Source organism: Cynocephalus volans, chromosome 7, assembly GCF_027409185.1.
Source record: "Cynocephalus volans isolate mCynVol1 chromosome 7, mCynVol1.pri, whole genome shotgun sequence".
In the NCBI taxonomy this organism is placed as follows: Eukaryota; Metazoa; Chordata; class Mammalia; order Dermoptera; family Cynocephalidae; genus Cynocephalus; species Cynocephalus volans.
In genome coordinates this window covers 84606923-84632024 of record NC_084466.1, presented here as the reverse complement: position 1 = coordinate 84632024, position 25102 = coordinate 84606923, and the positions used below count along the sequence as shown (strand labels likewise).

General features: G+C 40.3%; 1 protein-coding gene and 1 pseudogene across 1 annotated transcript; both read left to right on the top strand.

The window, feature by feature from the left end:
- Positions 1-4733: 4733 nt before the first annotated feature.
- LOC134382640 (COP9 signalosome complex subunit 8) lies at positions 4734-5543 on the top strand. Its single transcript, XM_063103361.1, has one exon. It carries the CDS (start codon positions 4784-4786, stop codon positions 5411-5413), a length of 630 nt encoding a protein of 209 aa, XP_062959431.1. The 5' UTR covers positions 4734-4783; the 3' UTR covers positions 5414-5543.
- Positions 5544-22899: 17356 nt separating this feature from the next.
- On the top strand, positions 22900-24114 carry LOC134382739 (eukaryotic initiation factor 4A-I-like; annotated as a pseudogene).
- The last annotated feature ends 988 nt before the right edge of the window (positions 24115-25102 follow it).

Here is a 25102-nt window from a genome sequence, read left to right as displayed (position 1 = left end):
AAAACCATACGAAACCTAGTTATTTCATGTTCTGAGTCTATCTGAATTATTTGGGGATCTGATTCTGTTTCTCCTTTTTTCTACTAGTTTTCACTTAAGAAGCCTTGCTTCGATTATAACCCCACAATCCTTGGAAGTTTTTTTGGTAGGACTTCTCTGAGGCCTGGATTAAAGTTGCATTTTACAGAAAGGATTTGCATCTACTTCTGCCAATCACCTGAGGCCACTTTAACTTAAATCCTCTGGGTGAGGTGGTTTGGACCCACAGGTGTGTGAATTTGGCCACAGGTTCCCAGAGGGTCCAGCTTGTGCTGACGTTCTCAGGAGAAACATTTTTCTTCCATCCGGCCTCAAGGCTCAATCAGGCAGATTCGTTTGCCATCCCATTCTGCTGAGCAGGGTCCTTCTCTTTCACACTTGTTTGGAGAGGTGCCCCTTGGCCAGATTTATGGGGGGGTCTTCTGTTGCACCTGGGGCAGCCCTGTGCTTCTAGTGCCTGGACCCTGTGCAGCCTTCAAGATGAGAACTCGAGCATCCCGGGGTAGGCCTGGAGCACGCTTAGAGCTCACCTTGGTGTTCACCCACCTTCCACAGCTAACTCTGAATTTGACCTCTGAGGATTGCTTACTTCTGGGACAGCTCTGTGATGTGTTTAAACACGAGTTCTTCTATTTTATCCTGCGCTATGATTGTTTTAATCAGGAGGGTGGTTTGCATTGTTAGTTCATCATATTGTGCAATGGAAGATCCCTTTGCCCTCATCAAAGTAGGTCTTTGTTCACCTTCCTAAAGTCACCGTTTTGTTTTAATTTGGTGATTTTGTTTTTTTGTTGTTGTTGTTTTTGGCTAGGAGATTATCCATTTCTTCTAGTTTAAAAATTTGTTAGAGTTGCGAGTAATACATATCAAAAAAAAGAAACTCTTCTGTCTCTGTAGTTACATCCCCACTGACTTCTCATCTTACACATTTTAACACACACTCTTCCCTTTCCTGCAGGGTGTTCATGTAATCTATATTATGATCTTTTCAGAGAATTAAATTTTGGATTTATTCATTCTTTCTACTAATTTATTTTTTATTTCATTCATTTTAGTTTTTTATCCTTGCTAATTTCAACAGATTCCTTTTGACTTTTTTCTTATTTTCTTAAACTAAGCAACTAAGCACTTTTACTTTCGGATTGTCGCATTAATAATGACACATTTTTATACATTTTCTCCTGCTTACAGTTTTGGCTACATCCTGGGAATTTTGCTATAAAGAACCTCCTACTGCTTTTTAGATAGTTTGGCACTTCCGGTTTGATTTTCTCTTTGACTAAAAGTGTGTTTCTTACTTTCCAAGTAGTTAAGGCTTTTGGTCCATTTTTTTGTAATCTATTTTTTAGTTTTATTGCGTTATGGTGAACAAATGTGACTTATAAAACCTCTACTTTAAAAGATTTAGTCATGATTTATTTGTGGCCAGTTACATAATTAATTTTTGTAAAGAACATTTAAAAATATGTATTTATTTCTATATCTCTGTATTAGTCCGTTTCTGTTGCTTATAACAAAATACATGGAACTGGGTGATTTATAAAGAAAACGAAATTCATTGCTTTTGTTTCTGAGGCTGGAAATCCAAAGTCCAGGGAACACATCTGGCGAGAGCCCTGGTGGTGCTGACCGTGATGGCAGAGGGTCACATTGCGAAAATGGTGGAGCAGAGGGAGACTCACCTCTCATGTTTTCTACCTTTAAAGCCCTCAGAACCACGCCCCTGACCACCATTATTAATCCATTCACTACTGCACGGTCCTACAATCTAATCACCTCTTCAAGGCCCCACCTTTCAATCACCATAATAGGATTTCCCACCCTCAACAGTTATAGTGGGAATTAAGTTTTGGGGGGACATTCAACCCATGGCAATCTCTCTTTAATTCTCTTTTCTATTTAGGTGGGTTTTTCTTTTTCTTTTCTTTCTTTCTTTTCTTTTTTTTTTTTTTTTTTTTGTGCTTTTTAAAAAATTCTCTTTTTGTTTCTCTTCTTTGTTTAGGTGTGTTTCTGGTACAGGGATCCAAACCCATGACCTTGGTGTTATAACGCTGAGCTCTGACCAACCGAGCTAACCAGCCAGCCCTTTTTCTATATCTCTTAAATCAAGTATATTATATTTTTCAAATTTTCCTATATCCTATCTTATTTACTTATTCAGATCTGAGATAATTCAGATCTAAAAGAATCAAGTTCTAAAGGAAATGTTCTGGATTCTCTAAGTATTATTTACCTTTATCAAGTTCTCTGTCTTATGTATTTACTTTTGTTTGGTTCGTACAGGTTCTTAATTGTCATATGTCTTCATAAATATTGTCTTTTATCACTGTTTAATATCTCTAACATGTTTTAGACTCTAACTTCAACTTCTACTTTAATATTAATGTTGCCATTTCTGCTAGCTTTTTATTTTCATTGACTGTATCTTTTTTCATCCCTGGTTTTCCTTCTAAAAATCACATTGTTTAAATGTGTTTTTGTGTGCGTGTGTGTGTGTACGGCACATATGATAGCTTCTGCCTTCTATTATTATTTTTTGGTGACTTTAAAAAAAATCAAAGATCAGAATCTCTCTCTTCTTCCCAAATAATACAGAGATCTTAAAACTGTTTAACTCCATGTATTCATCCATTTCTGTTGCATATAATAAAAATACCTGAAACTTGGTAATTTGAAAGAAAACCAAATTTATTGCTTAAAGTTTTGGAGGCTGGGAAGTTCCAAGTCCAGGGAACACATCTGGTGAGGGTCTTCTTTGGCTGTAATGTAAGGGTCTCACATGGCAGAAATGGTGGAGCAGGGAGGTACAGACTCTGTGTGTGCTCTCCTTTGAAAGCCTTCAAACCACACCCATGACCAGCATTACTAGTCCATTCACTACTGCACGGTCCTACAATCTAATCACCTCTCAAGACCCCACCTTTCAATTACCACAGTAGGATCTCCCACCCTCAACAGTGACAGTGGGACTTAAGCTTCCTATACATGAGCTTTGGGGGACACAATTCAGTCAATCCACAGCACTCCACATTGCTCTGCATTGTTTGTGGAACAGAAATGGTTACCGACAGAACTTCCATTCATCTTTAGAAATGAACATTGTAGTTATAATCATGATTAATATGGCTTTGAGTTTGGTTTTCATTTTCATCTATCGATCTACTTAATGTTTTGTAGATACTTTTGATGCAGTTTCTTGTTATCGGAAAATAAACTTGGACTTTGGTTTTCTAAGGTTTGATGGCTTAAAGTTTGCTTTGCATGTTACCGTATGATTTCACCTCCAGTGTAAAACAAAGAGAAGAATATGGCCTCTAAAAGAAGTATAAATATTAAAGGTAAAATTCTTATAGGCTGAGCATGTTTCTTAAAAAATTCACATATTTTGAGGATTAAAAGAGAAAGAACTTCATCTTGTCTTTGCTCTCTAAATACATTTTAAATGTATGTGGGTTACCATTGTCACTTTTTTTGTTTGTTTAGGTAAAATACTTATTTTCTGATACAATGGGGATCCTCACTTGCAATACTATGACATTTAAGAGGTGTAGCATTGCAGGGATAATTTAGGGGTATGTGTTTTTATCACCATATTCTGCTGGAAATTCTCATCATGTCTTAAAATTAATTAACTTTTATTTACCCTAAAACTCATCTGACTTTCTGATACAATGGCTGTATCTGAATGAGACTGAAATTTAATATAGCCCAGTGAAAACCTGCAGTTGTTAAAAAGTATGGTTTACTCCTGCTTTTACACATGGTTAGGATTCCCAAGGAGTTTTATGTCTATAGTCTTGTAACTGTTACGTTTCCTTCCTTGCCTTCCTTTGGAAGTCACTTAGACACAAGTGGTATCAGTGCAGAAAACCTGGGGTGTAGACAACAGTCTCTTCTCCTTAGCCTTCGTTCCTTTTCCATGCAACCAACTTTCATCAGTCCTGGAATACTGACATACGATACCACAGTGCTACCAGAGTGCTCTTTCATTCAGACCTCAAATGGCAGTTTCTGGAAAGCTCCCTGGCCTCGTTTTCCCCATGCAGTATTCAGACAGCCTAGAATCTAGTCGTCAATGTATTGCCTTTGTAGTTACTCTGCCTCAGATTCCTCGCAGCCATGCAGTTCTCAGCACAAGGGTAGGCATTTTCTAATGCCATTTCTCAGCTCGAGGCCTGGGAGGATACACATTTGACAGAACTTTAAATATTTACTGTAGTTCTCTAGACTCTTTAAGCGTGATCGTCCTGTAAACAGATGGGGTTAGTGCTTACTTTAGATTATTTTGATTATTAACTGGTATCCTTGGAAACTTCGTTAAGAGTAATCTTCTCTGTTGCTCCTAGACGTCTTCCTCCATCACAGAGTCCTGTGAGTCAAATGACCCGAAGTTATTGGAGAACATGAAGAACAGCCGTGTAAGTCTGTTATTTTCCTTCTAAGTTGGCACAGTCATGCTATATAACATATACGTATATATAGTTTTCTGAAAGTTATCATTTTCTGAACCCAGGAAGAGAGTCTTGACATTTTTTTGATGTTCATGTAATAAGTAAGAGATTTTGTACGTATTTTATAAGCCTAGTGCTGAACTTGTTAGTTTGAGTAAATTCAAACATTATACAAGAACTTTTACTGTGTAGCAACCTGCGTAAGACTGTCTATCTGCTTTTAAACTATTTGGCTCAGGGACGGTCGGGGGACTGGCTGGCTGCGAGGTGCGGCGGCGAGACCGGCCGGGAAGATGCCAGTGGCCGTGATGGCGGAAAGTGCCTTCAGTTTCAAAAAGTTGCTGGATCAGTGCGAGAACCAAGAGCTCGAGTCTCCTGGAGGAATTGCTACGCCCCCAGTGTATGGTCAACTTCTAGCGTTGTATTTGCTCCATAATGATATGAATAATGCAAGATATCTTTGGAAAAGAATACCTCCTGCTATAAAATCTGCAAATTCTGAACTTGGGGGAATTTGGTCAGTAGGACAAAGAATCTGGCAGAGAGATTTCCCTGGGATTTATACAACCATCAATGCTCACCAGTGGTCTGAGACGGTCCAGCCAATCATGGAAGCATTGAGAGATGCGACGAGGAGACGAGCCTTTGCCCTGGTCTCTCAAGCATACACCTCAATAATCGCCGATGACTTTGCAGCCTTTGTTGGACTTCCTGTAGAAGAGGCTGTGAAAGGTATATTGGAACACGGATGGCAAGCCGACTCCACCACCAGGATGGTTCTGCCCAGAAAGCCAGTTGCAGGGGCCCTGGATGTTTCTTTTAACAGGTTTATTCCCTTATCAGAACCTGCGCCAGTTCCCCCAATCCCCAACGAACAGCAGTTAGCCAGACTGACTGACTATGTGGCTTTCCTTGAAAACTGATTTCTCATTCTGTGTTCAGGATCCCACCATCGGAATCCTGTATACTGACAAATATAGATACGTAAAATTTTTATTTTCAATTTATTGGATGGATTAAGCACCTCAGCATTCATTAGTGAGTATGTGGTAAAATAACGTATATAATATAAAGAATATTATACATATTTTGTCCTTAAACATTATGCTGAGTAGTTGTTGAAATAATTCTCATTTTGTGCAAAATGTAATAATCTGGATGGAGCCCGTTAGTATTGGGCAGTTAGTTTATATTCGCTGGTGACTCAGAACGTAAGCTCCCCTGCTTCCTGTGGAAGAGTGGTTGTCAGCCATCCTTCCCTGCCCCAGCACACACCACATCCCATCTGCACCAGTGGTTGATAGTTGTAGTGATTCATTGGAGGGTGAAGGAGGACTTAAAATTCAGGGCAGAACCTGAGTTGCTGCGATTGTGATGCACCCTCTTTGCGGAACATGCTCTCTTTTCTCCCCACCTCCTGAGAATCACACTGTGGAACGCAGAAGCATAGCCGAGAAACAAGTAGACCGTTCCTTTAGTAAACCAGTTAGTGAACTTTAGATGTTTTATGATAGCGTGAGTACATCCATTGCTGGCAGTGGAGGGCTTGCCATGGAAATGCAACTTATTTAAGACATTCATGAGACGTATTAAGTTGTAATGTCTCCTTTCAGAAGAAGGGAAAAGTTAATGTGGAATGCATTGTATGGGAAAAGAAGCCATTGACATAAGTGATACACTTTGTACAACTATCCTGCAGCCTGTTGGTTGCTTCTGTTTGTCCCTTGATTCAAGTTCTACCTTTTGAGAAGTACCGAACAAGTGACAGCCCTCTGAATATTTGAAGTTGTTTATTGTATCTTCAGGTTAAAACACTCTTTAGTTCATTTATTCTTCATTTGTTCAATAAATATTTAATTGAAAAAAAATAAAATAAATAAATAAAAATAATAAACTATTTGGCTCCGTTGCGTACTACTAATATCTTTACTAACCAATTTTAAGATATTGATCTACTTGATTTGAAATCTTAATCTTCTCAAAAATTAAAGTGATCTTTTAAAGCATAAATCTACACATATCCTTCCTTTGTTTAAAATCCTTCTGAGGACTGGCACCACACTTAAGGTAACGTCCAAGCTCATTACTGTGGTCTCTGTCCACTACATTCTGTGTCACTGTCCCCCTGCTCAAGATGCTGAAGTCAGTGCTTGTCTGGAAGCTCCACAAGTACATGAAGCTGTGTCCTGGCTTGAGGCCTTTGAACAAGCTATTCCCTTTGTTAAGTATGTGCCACTGTCACGGTCCACTATACGAACAGCTAACTAACCTTTTGTTTAGATCTTAATTTTTTTTAACTTTTAATTTATTTTATTTATTGAATCAAAATCGATTATACATTTTTGGGGTTGAACATTGAGATATGTTGATTAAATCAATATTACTAGCATATATGCTGTTACAAATCGTAATTATTCTTTAGCCTCTTGTCCAACCTCTCCCTTTCCCCAACTCCCTCCCCCCTCTCCTCTAATTGCCCTAGATTTCTTCTCTCCTTCTGAAAGAATAGTGGTTACTCTGTTAACTTGTTGCCTAGATGATCAGTCCAATGCTGAGAGATGTGATCAGGTCCCCCAATATTATCATAGAGCAGATGCCTCTTCTGTCACTCTGAAATGGATTTTATAGAAAGAGATATCCTCTTCTTTTCTTTGTCTCTGCTGGTGACTCTTCTTGTGTCATGCACTCCAGTGATTGGCGGACCATCTGCGTGGTGGCTGTGGCATCTAGCTGCTTTTGCAGCAGCCATGGTTATTGTGGTGGCTGTGGTGGGCCACCCACGTGGGGGTGCTGTTTTTGGCATGCTCCTTGGCACTGGCGGTATGCCTGGTTGTGGGGTGTGTTTGGTCCCCTTCTCTGTGCCTCTGGTCCCTGGGCAGGCCCCAAGGCACTGGCGCCATGTGCCTGGTTGTGGGAGAGGGGTCCAGTCCCATTCTCCATGTCCCAGGTCCCTGTGCGGGCCCCGAGGTACTGGTGCAGTGTGCCTGGTTGTGGGAGGAAGATCTGGTCCCCTTCTCCATACCTCGGGTACCCAGGTGGGCCCCAAGGTGCTGGCACAGTGTCCCTGGCTGTGGGAGAGAGGTCCAGTTCCCTTCTCCTTGCCTCAGGTCCCTGGGTGGGCCCCAAGGTACTGTCATGGTGTGCCTGGTTGTGGGAGGGTGGTCCAGTCCCCTTCTCTATGCCCTGGGTCCCTGGGCGGGGCCCAAGGTGCTGGCGTGGTGTGCCTGGTTGTAGGAGAGAGGTCCATTCCTCTTCTTGCCTCGGGTACCCGCACAGGCCCCGAGGCACTGGCTTGGTGTGCCTGGTTGTGGGAGAAAGGTCAGGTCCCCTTCTCCTTGCCTCGGGTCCCTGTGCAGGGCCCAAGGTGCTGGCATGGTGTGCCTGGGAGGGGGGTCCAGTCCCCTTCTCCATGCTTCAGGTCCCCAGGCTGGCCCCAAGGCACTGGTGCAGTTTGCCTGGAAGTGGGAGTGGGGTCCGGTTCCCTGATCCAAGCCTCCAGTTCCCAGGCAGGCCTCAAGGTGCTGGTGGTGTGCCTGGGCTGGAACTAATTTTTTGTCCTTTGCTTCTAATGGGGGAACTTCCTGTGGGAACCAGTACTTGAGCTGTGTGGTTGTTTAAATTGCTGCTTTGCTGCTGTTTCCCTAGGGAAGGCTCTTTGTGCAGCTCAGGGTTTAATGGTTGACCTTATAGGTACTTCTGGCTCTCCAGAGACCTGGTGGATCTGTGTTCTGTAGAATCTCTGATCTAGGCCCGAGTTTTTTCATCAAATTGCACCCCATGCAGTTCTGCATTCCTGACCAGTCTCCTCTGAGTGGTCCTGTGCTGATTGGGGGTCAGATCGGCTGTCCTTGCTGTTCCCCAGTGTTCTCGTGGTGGGCCTGTCTCCCCCACCACCCATGCTGCAAACACTTCCCATGGGACAGGCCCTGCGCTGGTCCCTTGCAATGACTCACTGGCCTCTGAGTGGCTCCCTTTTTCAGCTGTTCTGGCTCCTTGCTCCTGCATGGGTCCATGGGAACCCTATTAGTGGTCTTGCTGTCCTGGGGGCCACCAAGGCCCTCTTCTCCTCTGCTGCCTCCAAGTAACTCCATCTGAAGGGCACAGCTGCGGCTTCTGCCAGCTCCTGCTCCATGTGCTCAGCAGCTCGAGCCTTAAAGCAGCCGCGGCCAGAAATGCTCAGAGCAGCTTTTTCTTTCTCTCATTGTGGTTTCTCCCGCCTTCATGAACTCGGTAGGTCTCTCCTCCTCTTTCCCTGAGCTCCAGCGGCTCCGGCTTGGCTGATGTTACATTTTTATAGCTGTAAATTTGGTTGATTTGTCTGTTTAGATCTTAATTTAAGTATCATCTCCCCAGTGGCCACCAATCTAAAATAGGCCCCTCTTTTCTCTATCACGACCCCTATTTGATTTCTCCAGCATTGGGAAATCCTGTCTCCCCAAGGAGACTAGAAGCTCCAAGAGGACGGGGTTATCTTGCTCCCTGAGGTGTCCCCAGCCCCCTACACCATTGCTGACTCAGCAGCCAGCCCACAAACACATTTTGAGTTGCCTGACTTTGCACATACCTGAGTCAAACCTTAGTTGGTACAAGCTGCAGACTGTGTAACTCCCACGTTGCTGGCATTGGAAGAGACTAACTCAGTGCCTTTTCTGTAGCCCACAGACGAGCACATAAAGGAATTTTTTACCCTGTTATGTGTGTGTCACACGGTTATTCCTGAGAGAGATGGAACTAATATAATCTACCAGGCTTCCTCCCCAGGTAGGTGTGCTGCGCAGGTAAAGCACAGAGCTCATTGTGCCTGGCAGGCGACTCCGATCCCTTGACAGCTGCTGCCTTTCTCCGTCCCTGGAGCTCTCACGGGTTGTGGCATTTGTGGCAGACAGCAGCTCTGAGCCTCTCCACAGCTCTGGGGTCCTTGTATCCCACCCCCAAGGACAGCCCGGATGAAGGCTGGGAGGGCTCTGAGCCTAGGGTTCAGCGGGGTGTTTGGTTATAGTAACACAACAGAGGTAAGTTTAAGGCCCTGCCACATTTGATGGCGATGTTATTAGTGGATGTGAGAACAAACAAGATCATTACAAGTTGTAAGAAAGTACCTCATTGTCAGCCTGGTAAATTCATCATAGACCCACTGAAAGAGGCCTTATTTAACTCAATTTCCTCTTTCATAAACACTGTCTGGTACCTAGAAGGACAGAAAAGTACATTTGGATCAAAAAATCCAAGTTTTAAAAATGACCTGGTATTCTGGAAAATGGAAGTCTGTATTAAATTAAATTTAGTGTTAATATATTTGATCAATCCCTATTAATTGGCAGATTATTACTCTGACAGATTATTAGGAACTTTTTATTGACAGACGAAGCAGCTTTAGTGAAAGGAGCAAAAAAGCTTGGCTTTGTTTTCACTACAGGAACACCGCATTCCGTCACCATAGTCTGTGAGTAGCACCCTGAGTACTGTCAGTACTTTACAAACACCCGCACTTCTAGAGAGGTGCACGTGTACAGTGGTTCAGCACAGGAGCCCTGGAGTTGAGGTGCCAGCATTGCAGCCTGGCACATGGAGAGTCAACAATCAAAGTGAGCTGTTCCAAGGAGTTAGAATCCTCTGACGAATTAACATGGTTCAAACTGTTTCTTGGTGAGTTCTGTTATTATGCTGATTATTCATTTTATTGTATATATTTCCTTTCTCTGTATTAATAACCATTCCCTGCAACCCTTTGATATTAAGGGAAAAACAAGCAATGCCAACACGGTAACCAATACTCATTTTTTTAGTAATAATGCGATGGTTAGGGATGTTGATCCGATGTTGAGTCCTCGGTAGAAGGGACTGCTAATTCATCCATGTGCCTGGCACACCGGAGGCTCAAATTATTTGAAATCCTGCAGTGCCATATTGGTGATGCTGAGAGCTGGCAGACTCACGGATAAATTGATCTTGGCTACAGGAAGTCAAGAGGCTTTAACGGAAAAATTTAGAAAAGCATGCGTCATTGCTGTAAAACTAGATATAACCTGCCATCTCTTTCCATGTTTACTTCTTCAAATTATCTAAGTAGTAAAGATTTCATTTGATCCACGCAATTTAATGAAAAGGTTAATTTGTTCTCCCATTGCTGTCTGCTGATTGTCTCACTTGGTGCGTGTACTGCTGCCACCTGAGAGCATTTATAAAATGCTTCTAATAGCATGGATTTTAGATTGAAAAGAGAGGTGCTTCTGTTCTGAATCTGTGCTGTTAGAAACATTTGTGCTGTTAATATCGCCCAGATTGCAAATAATGCTCTTACCAGGGGAGGGCGCCATCAGCTCATCAGATGTGGGAAAATTTATATTTAGAAAAACATATTTGGAAGGTAGAACTTATTTGTAATTTGGGAAGTGAATTAATGATTTTGCGAGATGAATACTTTTTTCCTTGGTTAAGAATATACTGTCTTATCTTCCCGTAGACTGGAGGAAAATATACTTTTGAAATTCTTAATGTCCTGGAGTTTTCTAGGTAAGCTACCTTTTCATGCAGGTCATTTATTTCCCAGGGCTATTTCCATGACTGTTCAAGTTCAGATTTGTCAACCTAAATCAAAACTTCAGAATCATGAAATGCAGAATCATGAAATTCTAGTTAGCCTCTACGTCGAGTCTCAGCCCACTTCTCACTTCTTCAGGCCTCCTCAGGCCAAACTCCTTCTGTAGGTTCGTGCCGGTTCCCACGCCTTTCCTTTATAGCACTTGTCGCAGCGCTGCGATTCTGAATCTATTACTTAATGACTGTCTGGTGAAATAGACCATAATCTCCCAAAGGCAGGAATCACCTCCCACAGAGTCTGGTATCCAGTAAGTGCTCAATAACTATTTGATAAAATGATGGATGTTGGAAATTATTTTCACATTTAAACCAAAAGCAGTTCTTTAGAATTAGACAGTGAATCAATTCATTTTTTTCTTCTTAAAGGAAAAATTGTGCACCAAGATTCTTCTCTCTTCTCATACTCGAGCGGGGTTGCTGCTGTCGCCCCTGTGGCCTGATTTCCCAGAACACACTGTGAGGTTACTGATGAGATGTTACTTTTACTGGACTTTCCTCAAGACTCATGAATCACATCTCATGGACCATATGGACATTTCTAATGTGGTATTTGAAAAATTAGGAATAGAAATGATAAGTTCAATCATTAGATTGTCCCAAAGCTGGGTGATTTTGTAAATCATATTTTTAAAGCTTTGTTTCCTAATGACATTTTTTAATAAAAGCTTTTAAGACCTGGGAAAAGTTGTTACCACCCCCGTCCCCACCCCCACTCTAGGAAAGCTTTTCCTAAAACCTTTATTGCAAAAAATATATATCTTAATGCTCATTCTAGCTGTCCCCTTTCTTAATATTTGGCTGATACTAGTAGGTAAATAATTTCCTGTCATTTAAAATGTGCCTTCAAAGGTAGATGTCACTTAAATGACTTAATTGCCTTGAGTCATGTTCTAACAGCTTTCTAAGCACTTAAGGCACTTGCTGATCCTTTGTCCTTTATTGGAGAGTGATCTCCAGCTCCAGTGTCCAGTTTAAGGGCTGCACTCGTGGACCACCCTTGGTGCTTGGGCTTAAACTGTTCACAGAGTGAGGTGGGAGCAGGGGAAGATGGTGCGTTAAGAGCCGTGGCCGAGGGGGCTCCCGGGGAGGTGGAAGGTGCCCAGACACTTCTCCCATCTTTTTGGCGCAGTCTTGCTGGCGAGCTGCTCACTGGTGGCCCAGCAGAGTTGCCGTCTTGGTGGCAGAATGTGCTGCCTTGTGGCTCTGTTGGCTGAGCCAGTGGGCTGGAGGGGAGGAAGGAGGAAGAAGGGAGGTGACAAGCACAGGTACATGTGGAGTGGGGCTGTGGGGGACTGAGGAGGGACAAGTGTCTTTTGTGGTCACCGTTGTGATTCTGTTGCTTGCTAGCTCACGACCTTCTTAGTTACTTAACCTCTCTGTGCCTCAGTTTCTTGATCTATAGAATGTGGATGGCAATGCCATCCTCTTCAGGGACAGTTGTGAAGATAAATAACAGCGCTGGGCACGTGGTGCACACTTACATGGCACTCACTGTGATGTTTATTATAGCTGCTGTTCTGATTAGATCACTGTTTTCCGATGCTTAAGTGTTGGGTTTTCTAGTCCCCTCTTCTCCCCACTCGGCAAAGAAGAGGCTTCTTCTCTCCCTCAGCAATCATTTGTATGAATCTCTTATTTCTGTTCTAAACTTAAACATTCTTTTCCTGAACAACCTTATTCCTAAGGATAAATAAAACTCTTTTTGTTGGGAGAGGTTGAGACCACGGAGGAACTAATGACTGAGAGCCAAGTTTGGCACACTTGACACGTGCAAATCAATCTTCTAAGGTAGACAGCAGTAGCCCCATTGGAAAAGTATGCAGCTGGAGCTCAATTTAAATGACCTTCCCGATGTCACAAGCAAATAAGTGGCAGAATCAGGATTCAGATCCTGGTCTATCTGATTCCAAAGTCCTTGGTGTTTTGAACTACTCTGTGCCTCTAGAGGTAAAAGACAAGCTGGAGGATGTAAAACGTATATTTTTGTCTTCATGGGGTAGAATGCAGTTGGTGCAGCCACAGTGTTTCAGAGCATCTTCCACATGCCAGCCACTGTTCTGGAACAAGAGCAACGGTGACGACCACCAGCCGGGGGGCTTATGCTCTAGCAGAGGGAGGCAGATACTTAACAGAGAAGCAAGCAGATGATTTCAGGTCTGATGAATGCTACAAAGGAAATGAAACAGTGTGATCTGACGGAGACAGACTGTGGTGCTGTGGGTGTGGAATTTACCTTTAATTGGGTGGTCAGGGAGGCTTTTCTGAGGAGGTGGGATTTGGGCTGGTAATTGTAAGATAGAAGGAGGCAGCCATGTGAAGATGTGGAGGAAGAGCATTCCAGGCAGAGGTCACAGCTAGCACAGAGCCCTGGGGGGGACGGTGTGGGTGTCAAGAAACACAATGAGTGTGGACATTGCTGTAATGGGCAGAGGAGTGGCCAGGGCAGGAGCTGGGCTTGGTGAATCTTGCAGCAGTATTTGCAGGGTCTTTGTAGTCTATGGGAAGGAATTTGATTTTTCTAAGCATGACACAAAGTCATTAGAGGGTTTTAAGCAGGGCAGTGTTAACTGATTTGTGTTTTTAAGAGATCCCTGTTTTCTTGAATGCATTTACATCATTTCTACTTGCTGTAGTGCTTCCACATACTAAAGTAATAAAGAACAGAGTGTCTTTCATTGTTATGCTTGCAAAATTTTTATTTGTCTGCCAACTGGATATTGAGTTGTGATCATGTAATTATCCACACTTCTTACTTCCAGTATTTACCTATTTTAGTCTTTGATGGTGCTTTTTCTAGAAAATAGTAAAAAAAAGAAAAAAAAGAAAAAAAGACACATTATCCATTACAGTCAATTTGTAACCTTTCTTTGAAAAGAAAATGTTTAGTTGCCAAGTTTAAAATTAGCAACTCAAATGCAGTTTAGAGTTTAAGTTATCTTTTACTTCCTGGGTACCTCTGTATTCCACCACAGTTGAAAATTGTGTGTAGAATTTTTCTGTGGGAGTTCTTGCTGTCTTTCTAGTCATTTCGTGGAATATTTGATTATCTACTTTGTATTAAGAACTGAGCTAGGTGTAGAGGCCTGTACTAAGGTGAAGGCATTGTCCTTTCCCTGAGGAGCTCACACTCTGCTAGAAGACACGATTATGTGCAAAAATGGTTCCTGGACAAGGTCTAGAAAGTGTAGCACTAGCCAGGGTCTGGAAAGAGCCAAGCGGATGGATACATCCTGTTCTAGGTGAGCACAGAAGAGGTTATTTCTGATTGAAGAGTTTGGGGAAGGCTTTGTGCAGGAGGCTGCGTCTTCGACGTACAGATAGGATTTCAACAAGGAGATACAGCAGTTGAGAGTGGGACACATATTTTAAGAAGAGGATCTGGAGCCAGCAATGGCGTGGAGGAGAATGGAAGCTCTTCGGAGAACAGAGGATCTTCTGGTGTTTGAAGCCCGGGTTCTGCAAGTGACAGGCTTGTGGGATATGAAGAAGAGCTGAGAAGGTGGTGATTTGAAGGCTATTTGTAGGAAATGTCTCTTGAAATGTCCTTATAGGCCATGGAGAGCCATCCCAGGGTTAAGAGTGGGGGAATAACATGGTGAGAAAGAAGCACTGTTTCAGGAGGTTGACTTTGGCAGTGTGTGAGTCAGGGTGGAGAGGACCGATCTTCAAGCCTATTTGGGCTGCTCAGTGAGGAATGACGGCCATGCGTTTAAGTGCTGTCTGCAACAGTAAACAGAAGAAAAAACCCAGAGGACTTTGAGACAGCACTATGCATAAAAAACTCTCTGGCATCTACGGAGCAAGCAGTTTCCCATCTCTGTGTAGCAAAATGGGGACAGAAGGTCTACCCGACAGAGGTGTTGTGAGGACTGAATACCACACAGAGCCTGGGGAGGCTTTCCTCTCTCCTCACTGGCTTTTTAATTATTATATTTTATATTATATACTATATATTACGTGTACATATTACAATTGAAAAAACACATTGGCCTTTTCACTAATTGTCGGCTGAGGACTGTAACTATTGGAATTCTTTTGATTTGATTTTGTGTGTGTGTTAGCATCATGTACAGGAGAAAATAGAAACTAACGATGCATTTCGTATTGTTCTAGTAATAGAAAAAGGACGTCTGTAATTGTCTAGACTCCTGCAAGACAGCTCCGGCTCTACTGCAAAGGAGCTGTAAGTATTGGGAATTATTATTCACATTAACTCTTTCTTCCTTTGTCCAACAACTTGGGAAGCCTTTTACAACCTCACAATATTTTTTAATGGTTTTGCTTTTCATCTACTGTTGTCATTAGTTATTGACAGCCTTATCCAAGATTGAAAACTACATTTCAAGGTAGACAAAAAGCTTCCCTAACAGACAAAGCCCTTTGAAATTAGTGGTGGCTCACACCAGAATGTTTATTAAGCTTTAATGTAAGTTGGAAGTTTGCTGTTACGCAATTGTTTTATTGAGGAGCAGTTATTAGATTGTCAGTGCTGAGGGTTTGCAGCAGGAATTTTGATCCAAGTTTCAAGCCCGAAGTTCTTGGACTTGGTAGTCTCAGGAATTTTCTTTTATCTCTATAAAACTATTTTTTTACAACAGCTACATGTTTGTTCACTACCATAATGTACTTTTAAAACTTGGCTTTATTGAGGTTGAATTGAGGTTTATTGAGGTAAAATAAACTACCCATATATTTTTTTTAAATTTTATTTTGTCGATATACATTGTGGTTGATTATTGCTCCCCATCACCAAAACCTCCCTCCCTCCTCCCTCTCCTCCCTCCCCACCAACAATGTCCTTTCTGTTTGCTTGTCGTATCAACTTCAAGTAATTGTGGTTGTTATATCTTCTCCCCCACCGCCCCTGGTTTTTTGTTTTGTGTGTGTGTGTGTGTGTGTGTGTGTGTGTGTGTGTGTGTGTGTGTGTGTGAATTTATTTATTTATTTTTAGCTCCCACCAATAAGTGAGAACATGTGGTATTTCTCTTTCTGTGCCTGACTCGTTTCACTTAATATAATTCTCTTGAGGTCCATCCATGTTGTTGCAAATGGCAGTATTTCGTTCGTTTTTATAGCTGAGTAGTATTCCATTGTGTAGATGTACCACATTTTCCGTATCCACTCATCCGATGATGGACATTTGGGTTGGTTCCAACTCTTGGCTATTGTAAAGAGTGCTGCGATGAACATTGGGGAACAGGTATACCTTCAACTTGATGATTTCCATTCCTCTGGGTATATTCCCAACAGTGGGATGGCTGGGTCGTATGGTAGATCTATCTGCAATTGTTTGAGGAACCTCCATACCATTTTCCATAGAGGCTGCACCATTTTGCAGTCCCACCAACAATGTATGAGAGTTCCTTTTTCTCCGCAACCTCGCCAGCATTTATCGTTCAGAGTCTTTTGGATTTTAGCCATCCTAATTAGGGTTAGATGGTACCTCAGTGTGGTTTTGATTTGCATTTCCCGGATGCTGAGTGATGTTGAGCATTTTTTCATATGTCTATTGGCCATTTGTATATCTTCCTTAGAGAAATGCCTACTTAGCTCTTTTGCCCATTTTTTAATTGGGTTGCTTGTTTTCTTCTTGTAAAGTTGTTTGAGTTCCTTATATATTCTGGATATTAATCCTTTGTCAGATGTATATTTTGCAAATATTTTCTCCCACTCTGTTGGTTGACTTTTAACTCTGTTAATTGTTTCTTTTGCTGTGCAGAAGCTTTTTAGTTTGATATAATCCCATTTGTTTATTTTTCCTTTGGTTGCCCGTGCTTTTGGGGTCGTATTCATGAAGTCTGTGTCCAGTCCTATTTCCTGAAGTGTTTCTCCTATGTTTTCTTTAAGAAGTTTTATTGTTTCAGGGTGTATATTTAAATCCTTAATCCATTTTGAGTTGATTTTAGTATATGGTGAGAGGTATGGGTCTAGTTTCATTCTCCTGCATATGGATATCCAGTTATCCCAGCACCATTTGCTGAAGAGGCAGTCCCTTCCTCAGTGCATAGGCTTGGTGCCTTTGTCAAAGATCAGATTGCCTTTCTATTCAATATTGTCTGGATGTCCTAGCTAGTGCAATGACAAAAAAATAAAATAAAACAACAAAAAAACAATGGCTAGGCAAAGAAGTACAGCTTTTTTTAGTCGCTGTCAACATTGACTGTGCACAAAATTCCAGGGAATATGCAGAGGTCATATGATGCATTAGATTGCTACAATAAAGTTTCCTAGTTTGTTCATGCTCCTCTGTATCTACACCTTTTGGATCAAGCACCCACAGTAACTCTGGGTTTGGCCATGTGACTTAATTTAGCCAATAGGATGAGAGCAAACATGAGCAAAAGCAGAGATGTGAAAAATGCTTCTTCATTGAAGCTTGCCCCCTCTTGTCGCTGTTTGTGATGGATTCCTGGTTAAACTGTCACAGGAAGAGAAACCACATGGAGAAATACATCATTTCAGGTGAGAATCAAATGTTGATTTTCTAAGGAGTCTTTGTGACAGCGCCGTTCAGTTCTTCGTGCATTTCCGTTTCCCTGCTGGTGATTTTCCTCTCCTCCTCTCATTTCTCTCTTCTCTTCTCCCCTCTCCTTCATCATTCCCTTTCTTTTCCTTCTCTCCTCCTTCCCTTCTTTTCCCTTAACACTATGACTACATTCAAGGTTCCTTTCTTGACAAAATTCAGAGCTTTTTAAAGGACTTTGTCTTTTTCATTTAATATGGTTCCTCGCATGATTGTTCAATAAATATCCAAATAATAAATGAATGGGAAACCTCTTTTCTTGTGATGATAATAAAAAAGATAAAGAATTCTCATAGAAATTTTTTCATTTAGTCTAACATTCACTTAACATTACTTACTGAGTGCCTTCTGTGTGCCTATGTATAAAACATCTGGTTCTTACTAGGGAGCAAGATGTTATTATTGCTAGATTTAGTGGCCAGTATTATGCCCATTATTCAATTAACTAGATACTCAGTTCGTTTATTTTATGCTCATAAACACTAAAAAATAAAATGCATCCATTTTATGCTCATAGAGCACCATTTATGTAGTATAAACTATTGAATCAAAGGGTTGGTTCAATCAGAAGAATTATGTCATGATTTGATAAATCTGTTTGAACCTACGTGATTCAATAATAGTTCCTTTGTGAATAACTTATTTTTAAATAGCTCAAGACTTGCCAGCGGTTGTGAAAAGAGCTGAGAGTTGTGTATACTTTGCCCAGCTTCCCCTATATAATATGTTAATGATCATAATGTATTATAAAAACTAGTAAACTAACATTGGTATAGTATAGTATTATGAACTCAAGTACAGACTAAAAGCTCTTTTAAATATATCCTTGTTTGTACGTAGGTTTTCACTTCATTACCACCTTTAACTCTGGGACTCTTTGAACAGTGTTGTGGTCAGCAGAGCCTGCTCAAGTATCCAGAACTCTACACAATTTCTCAGACGGGGGATATTTTCAACACAAAGGTAAACAGAAAGTATATGGCAGGTCTTTCATCTCAACTTGACTCCAAAGATGCCTTCCATCTCTTCCCTTTCTGATGCTTCAGGAAAAATAATTTTAAAAACAGAAGGAATACAGCCTCGTGCCATCTTCCTGCTAGTTTTGCTTATCCAGGAAATTGAGGATCAAGTAATAGAAATAACAGTGTTTGGGAAATGAAGTCAAGTCTTTCAAAAAGAAGCAAGGCCTCATGTGTGGTCGAACAGCTTCACGAGGCATGCTCTGTGACGGATAGTCCTGGGGAAGACGGAAGAGGAACTGAGGTCTGCTTTTAGATGGAACGCTGCTCCAAGTGATTCTCTTGGGATGAGGAACTGAGGTCTGCTTTTAGATGGAACGCTGCTCCAAGTGATTCTCTTGGGATGATTCCTTCCCGAGATGATAGGAGTTGAGATTCAGTGGGCGCATTAGAGGGACTTTACAGGCAGTGAGAGCAATGACATGTACTCTGTCAATTTTGAGTAAACCTAATTACATCTCAATCATGTGTGAAGCTTTCAAAAAAACATAGACATCTAGAAGAAACACAAGCCTTTCAAATGTATTGAAACTTTTTTTATGGCTCAAAATACAGCCTATCTTCTAAGTATTTCATCTTCACTTGAAAAAAATGTTTTAATTAGGTCCAGTAGGTAGATAGTGTTGTTCAAACCTACATCCTCACTGATTTCTTGTCCATTTGTTCTATCAGATATTGAGAGGTATTGAAATCCTCAAACGTAGTCGTGGATTTGTCTATTTCCCTTTGAAGTTCTACCAGTTTTCTTCAGCCTCTCAGATGTATCAATGCTGAGGATTGTAATATTCTCTTGATTGATCCCTTTATCATTATGAAACGACCTTAGTAATTCTTGGCAGTGTTCTTTGCTCTAAAATATACTTTGATAGTAACAATTACTCCAGATTCTTTTACTTTGAACCTTTTTATTTCTTCATATTTAAAAGCATTTCTTGTACGCAGCTTGTAGTCTTGCTCTGTAATCCAATCTGACAATAAGTGCCTTTTAACTGGATGTTTAAAGCATTTACATGTAATGTGCTTATTGATACGGCTAGGTTTAATCTTACCAATTTGCCATTTTCTATTTGTCTTATTTATAATTTTTTCTTCTTTTTCTGCACTCTTTTGGGTTAATCAGAACTCATGAATTCCATTTTATCTTCCTTATTGGCTCATTAGCTATTCTTCTTTTTTTTTTTTAATTTTAGAAGTTTCTTTAGGGTTTGTAGTATATGTCCTTAGGTTATTATAGTCTACCTTCAAGTAATATACTACTTTGCATATACTATAAAATATCTTAGTATATTATACTTCCATTTATCTCCTCCTAACCTTTGCTCTATTGTTATAATACATATTAGTTTAACGTATTTTACAGACCCCTGCACTATATTGTTCATACTTTGTTTATACAATTATTTTTGTGATGCAAATAGGAGGAGAAACTCCTGTCTTTACCCATGTATTTATCATGTTCGGTGTTCTTCCATACTTCGTGTAGATTCACATTATTATGTTATCCTTTTCTTTCTGTTTGAAGAACTTTCTTTGATATTTCTTATACTGAAAATCTGCTTGCAATGGATTCTTTCAGCTTTTGTATAGATAAAAAAGTCTTTCTTTCACTTTCATTTTTAAAAGTTATTTTTGCTTGGCTCAAAATTCTAGATTGATAGTTTATTTCTTTCAAAACTTTTCCCTGTCTTTTTCTTTTCATTGTTTTGCTGTGAAATTGCTGTCATCCTCATCTTTATGCCTCTGTAAGTAATGTGTCTTTTTTTCTTCTGGCTGCTTTTAAGATTTCTTTTCTTTATTACTGGATGTGAGCATTTCATTGTGATGTGTCTTGTTTTTTCATGTTTCTTGTGCTTCTTGGATCTGTTGGGGTTCTTTGAACTTCTTGTATCTATGGGTTTATAGTAGGAGGATCAGCAGACTATAACCTGTGAGACAAATTTGGTCCTCTGCCTGTTTTTATAAATAAAGTCTGATTGGAATATAGCCATGCCTGTTCGTTTACAAATTGTCTGTGGCTGCTTTAGTGCTACAACAACAAAACTGAGTAGTTGCAACAAAGATTATTTAGCCCCCAAAGGCTAAAGTACTTACTATCTTGTCCTTTACAGAAAAAGTTTCCTGGTATGCATCAGATTCAGAAAACTTTCAGCCATTATTTCTTCAAATATTTTTTCTGGCCTGTCTTTTCCTCTCCTTCTGTGCCTCCAATTACACAAATATTAGGTCACTCAAAGTTGTCCAAAAACTTCCTGAAGTTGTATTTTTGTTTTAGCAGTACTTTCTGTGTTTCATTTTGGGTATTTTTTGAATCTGCTTGGCTTCAGGGTTACTTCTGCAGTATCGAACTGCCATTATTTTTTTCGCTCTGCAATGTTGAATCTGCTATTAATCCCATCCAGTATATTTATTATTTCACATATTGTAGTTTTTAATCCCTAGAATTTCTATTTTGACTTTTTCTTATATCTCCTATGTACCTACTTAACTTTTTGAACATACAGAATGCAAAAACTATAATTGTTTCACCATCCTTGTCTGCAAATTCTATATCTGTGTTGCTTTTGGTCTGGAATTGGCAGATTTATTTACTTCCTCATTCTGGGTAGTATTTTCCAGCTTCTTTAAATGTCTGGTAATTCTGGATTGGATGCCTGAGATATAAATTTTACCTATGTAAGTGCTGGATATTTTTGAATTTCTATAAATATTCTTAGTTTTGCTCTGGAACACAAGCAAGTTAATTGGAAATAGTTTGGTCCTTTTGGGTATGACTTTTAAGATTTGTTAGGCAGGACAGAAGCAGTGCCAAGTCCAGGGATAATTATTCTCCACTAGTGAGGCAACAACTTTTTATGTGCTATACCCAACGTTCCGTGAACTTTGAGGTTTTCTAATCTGGCAATTAGCTGTTTTTGAACTGGTTTCTTACATTCTTTCCTAAAAGAATTCATTCCTTACTCCAAGAAATTCTAGGTCATAGGCAATATATGTTTTTCCACATTTTTTTTTTCTTTTCTAGTCCTTTCTTTATAAGTCTTCCTGGCAGGCATGAAAATAATTGGTATGTTTGAAACTGGAAGAACAAAGACTATTGTTTTTGTTGTTCTATCATCAAACTGATGTGCACCCTTGTTTAATTGAGCCCAGAGATTTTATATTATTCAGATTTCTTTTAAGAAAATTGTGCAATGTCTGTTAAAAATTATTTTGACCAAGGTCAAGGTGTAGATGTAAAGGATCGGAAAATATTGTATAAAGTATGGAATGAAATTACATTTAAAGTGCTGTAATTTAAAAATTAAAAATGTTTTTATTTCTTTTCAAAATCACTTTTAGTTTGGTTTCACTGGATAATTTAAGCTTTCACAATTTTTTATAACAAATATATTTTAGTTCTATACATTCATTTAATAAATTTATTTTTAAATAATGTTATCCTATAATTTCACAGTCATTTCTATCAAAAGTGAAATAAAGAAACAATTGTTTCAATTTCCAGAAAAACATTTTAGCCTTGTAACTGTATTACACATAGCAAATATGCTTCACAATGTCACATATTTTTAAATTTAAACCAAGGTACCATCTTGACTTTCTTGCTTTGTTTTCTTGTGTTTTGGATTCAATGTATGAATGCGTTTGTCTACTCCTACATTCTCTCTTAGGTTCCTGCAAACATGTTGAAGTATGGTAAAGGCTTAATTGTTTTAAATATTCAGAAAACAGTATGTTATTCTCACTGGAATCAATGTTTTTATGTGTGTATCCACAAAAGGAACTGGAAGACACAAAAACAGAATTTGGGAAAAAATAAAATATTCACCTAAATCTAACATTAGACCTTTCTCTGGTTAACAGATTACAGTTTGAACATTTAGTGGCTGACCTTTAGAACCCATTTTCTTTGCTGCAGACATCTATAACTTGAGAACTAGTGCTTTTATTATTAATCTCTAATAAATATTTGAGTCAGGAACTATGATGGAAAACACAACATTTCTGATGAGCCATGGATGCCTCCTATTAGTGAGCTTGAGTTTATGTCTACTTTATTTTTTGTTTTCACTTTCAAAACTTTGTGCTTCAATTAAGACTGTAACACAAGTCTAACAAGATCACGTAGAAATTTAACCTTATACCTTATTGTTTGACCAAGTCTCCCTTTCCTGCCATGCAATTTTCCAAATAACATTATGTGTGAAGTTTTTCTCTAAACTAGCTTGGGCCTAATACATCCAAAACTAGGAGAGCCTAGTGTCTAAGGATCATGTCTGCGAGTCAGGATTCCTGATCCCGAGACAATGGTCCTGATGGGAGGGAGCCTGAAGGTGTCATTGAGAGTAACTGGAATGAGATTATTGACAGCTTCAATGACATGAGCCTCTCAGAACCCTTCCTCTGTGGTATTTGTGCATGTGGTTTTGAGAAGCCCTCTGCAATCCAGCAGCGAGCCATTTTTCCTTGTATCAAAGGTTATGATGTAATTGCTCAAGCCCAATCTGGGACCAGGAAAATGGCCACATTTACCATATCAATTCTGCAGCAGATTGAACTTGATCTAACAGCCACCCAGGCCTTGGTCCTGGCACCCACTTGAGAACTGACTCAGCAAATACAGAAGGTGGTCATGGTATTGGGAGACTATATGGGTGCCTCCTGCCACACCTGCATTGGGGCACCAATATGCATGCTGAGGTGCAGAAGCTGTAGATGGAAGCTTTCCATATCACTCCCAGGCACCCCTTGGCTGCATTATTGATATTCTTCCCTGGATATGCCTGTCTCCCAATACATCAAGATGTTTGTACTGGGTGAAGCTGATAAAATGTTAAGCTGTGGATTCAAAGACCAGATCTATGACATGTTAGAAAAGCTCAACAGCAACACCCAGGTGGTTTTGTTGCCAGCTACAATCCCTTCCAGTGTGCTTAAGGTGACGAAGAAGTTCATGAGGGACCCATTAGGATTCTTGTCAAGAAGGAAGAGCTGACCCTGGAAGTTATCTGCCAATTCTACATCAATGTAGAATGAGAGGAGTGGAAGCTGGACACACTGTGTTACTTGTATGAAACCCTGACCATCACTCAAGCAGTCATCTTTATTAATACCCAAAGGAAGGTTGATTGGCTTACACAGAAGATGCATGCCTGAGACTTCACTGTCTCTGCCATACACGGAAATATGGACCAAAAGGAATGAGGTGTGATCATGAAGGAGTTCCACTCTGGCTCTAGCAGAGTATTGATAACCACCGACCTTCTGGCCAGAGGTATTAATATGCAGCAGGTTTCTTTAGTCATCAACTATGGCCTTTCCACCAGTAGTGAAAACTCCATAGAATTGATCGTGGTGGATGATTTGGCCATAAGAGTGTGGCTATTAACATGATGACAGAAGAAGAGAAGAGGACTCTTCCAGACATTGAGGCTTTCTACAGCCCTCCATTGAAGAGATGCCCCTCAAGGTTGCCGATCTCATCTGAGAAGGGCTGTCCTATACCGAGCCCTAGCCAGTTCTATCCTAGGGGGGATAAAGAGTAATGGGAGTAGGGAGGGAAGGGAGCCAAGGGTTGGATATCCTGCCATTGTTTCTTCTATGAATTAATGTTAGTTTTTAAGGAAAAAGAAGGAACAGTGAACATTTTAGACACCCTTTTCTTTGGGGTAGGCTCTTGCCCCAGGTGCCATCTCTTCTCCCAAAAAGCATTTCCCTAACCTAATCAATTCTGGTCCCAGAGGCTCTCCCTAACCCATCTGAATGCCTCTTAAAATGATTCAAGGGGCTATAATATATTGCTTAACCTCATTTGCAGGACCAAATCTGGAGGGAGAACCCCTGAGAGAGGTTGCCCAGGGGATTGTCCCAAGGTGGGGGAAGCAAGGGAGAGAAAATGGTAACCATGTTTGCATTATTTTGTATAGTATTTATTAATTCAGGAAACAAACTCAAAATTCTGAATAAAACGACTTGGAAACTGCCAAACAACAACAACCACCAAAAAAATAAAAATAAAAAATAAAAACCCAGGAGATATATTTATAAAGTATGATATTGGAGTGCAATGAGTTCACATGACATAAATTAAAGGGTGAAATGTAATTATTTTTCTATAGCCAGATCATTTTAATTGGGTATTTCTAGCAACATGTCCTTTATTTTGAACACACAATCATGCTTCACGTGCATACAGTCATGCATCAGGGATACATTCTGACAAATGCATTTTTAGGCAATTTTGTCATTGTGCAAACATCATAAAGTAAACTTACACAAACCTAGATGGTATAGCCCACTACACGCCTAGGCTGCATGGTATAGACTATTGCTCCTACTTGAGTAATGCATTGTGCTACAACATTTTGATGGGTACATCATAGGCAATAGGAATTTTTCAGCTCCATTCTAATCTTATAGGACCACCATTGTAAATGTAGTCCATCATTAACTGAAACATCATTACGTGGTACACA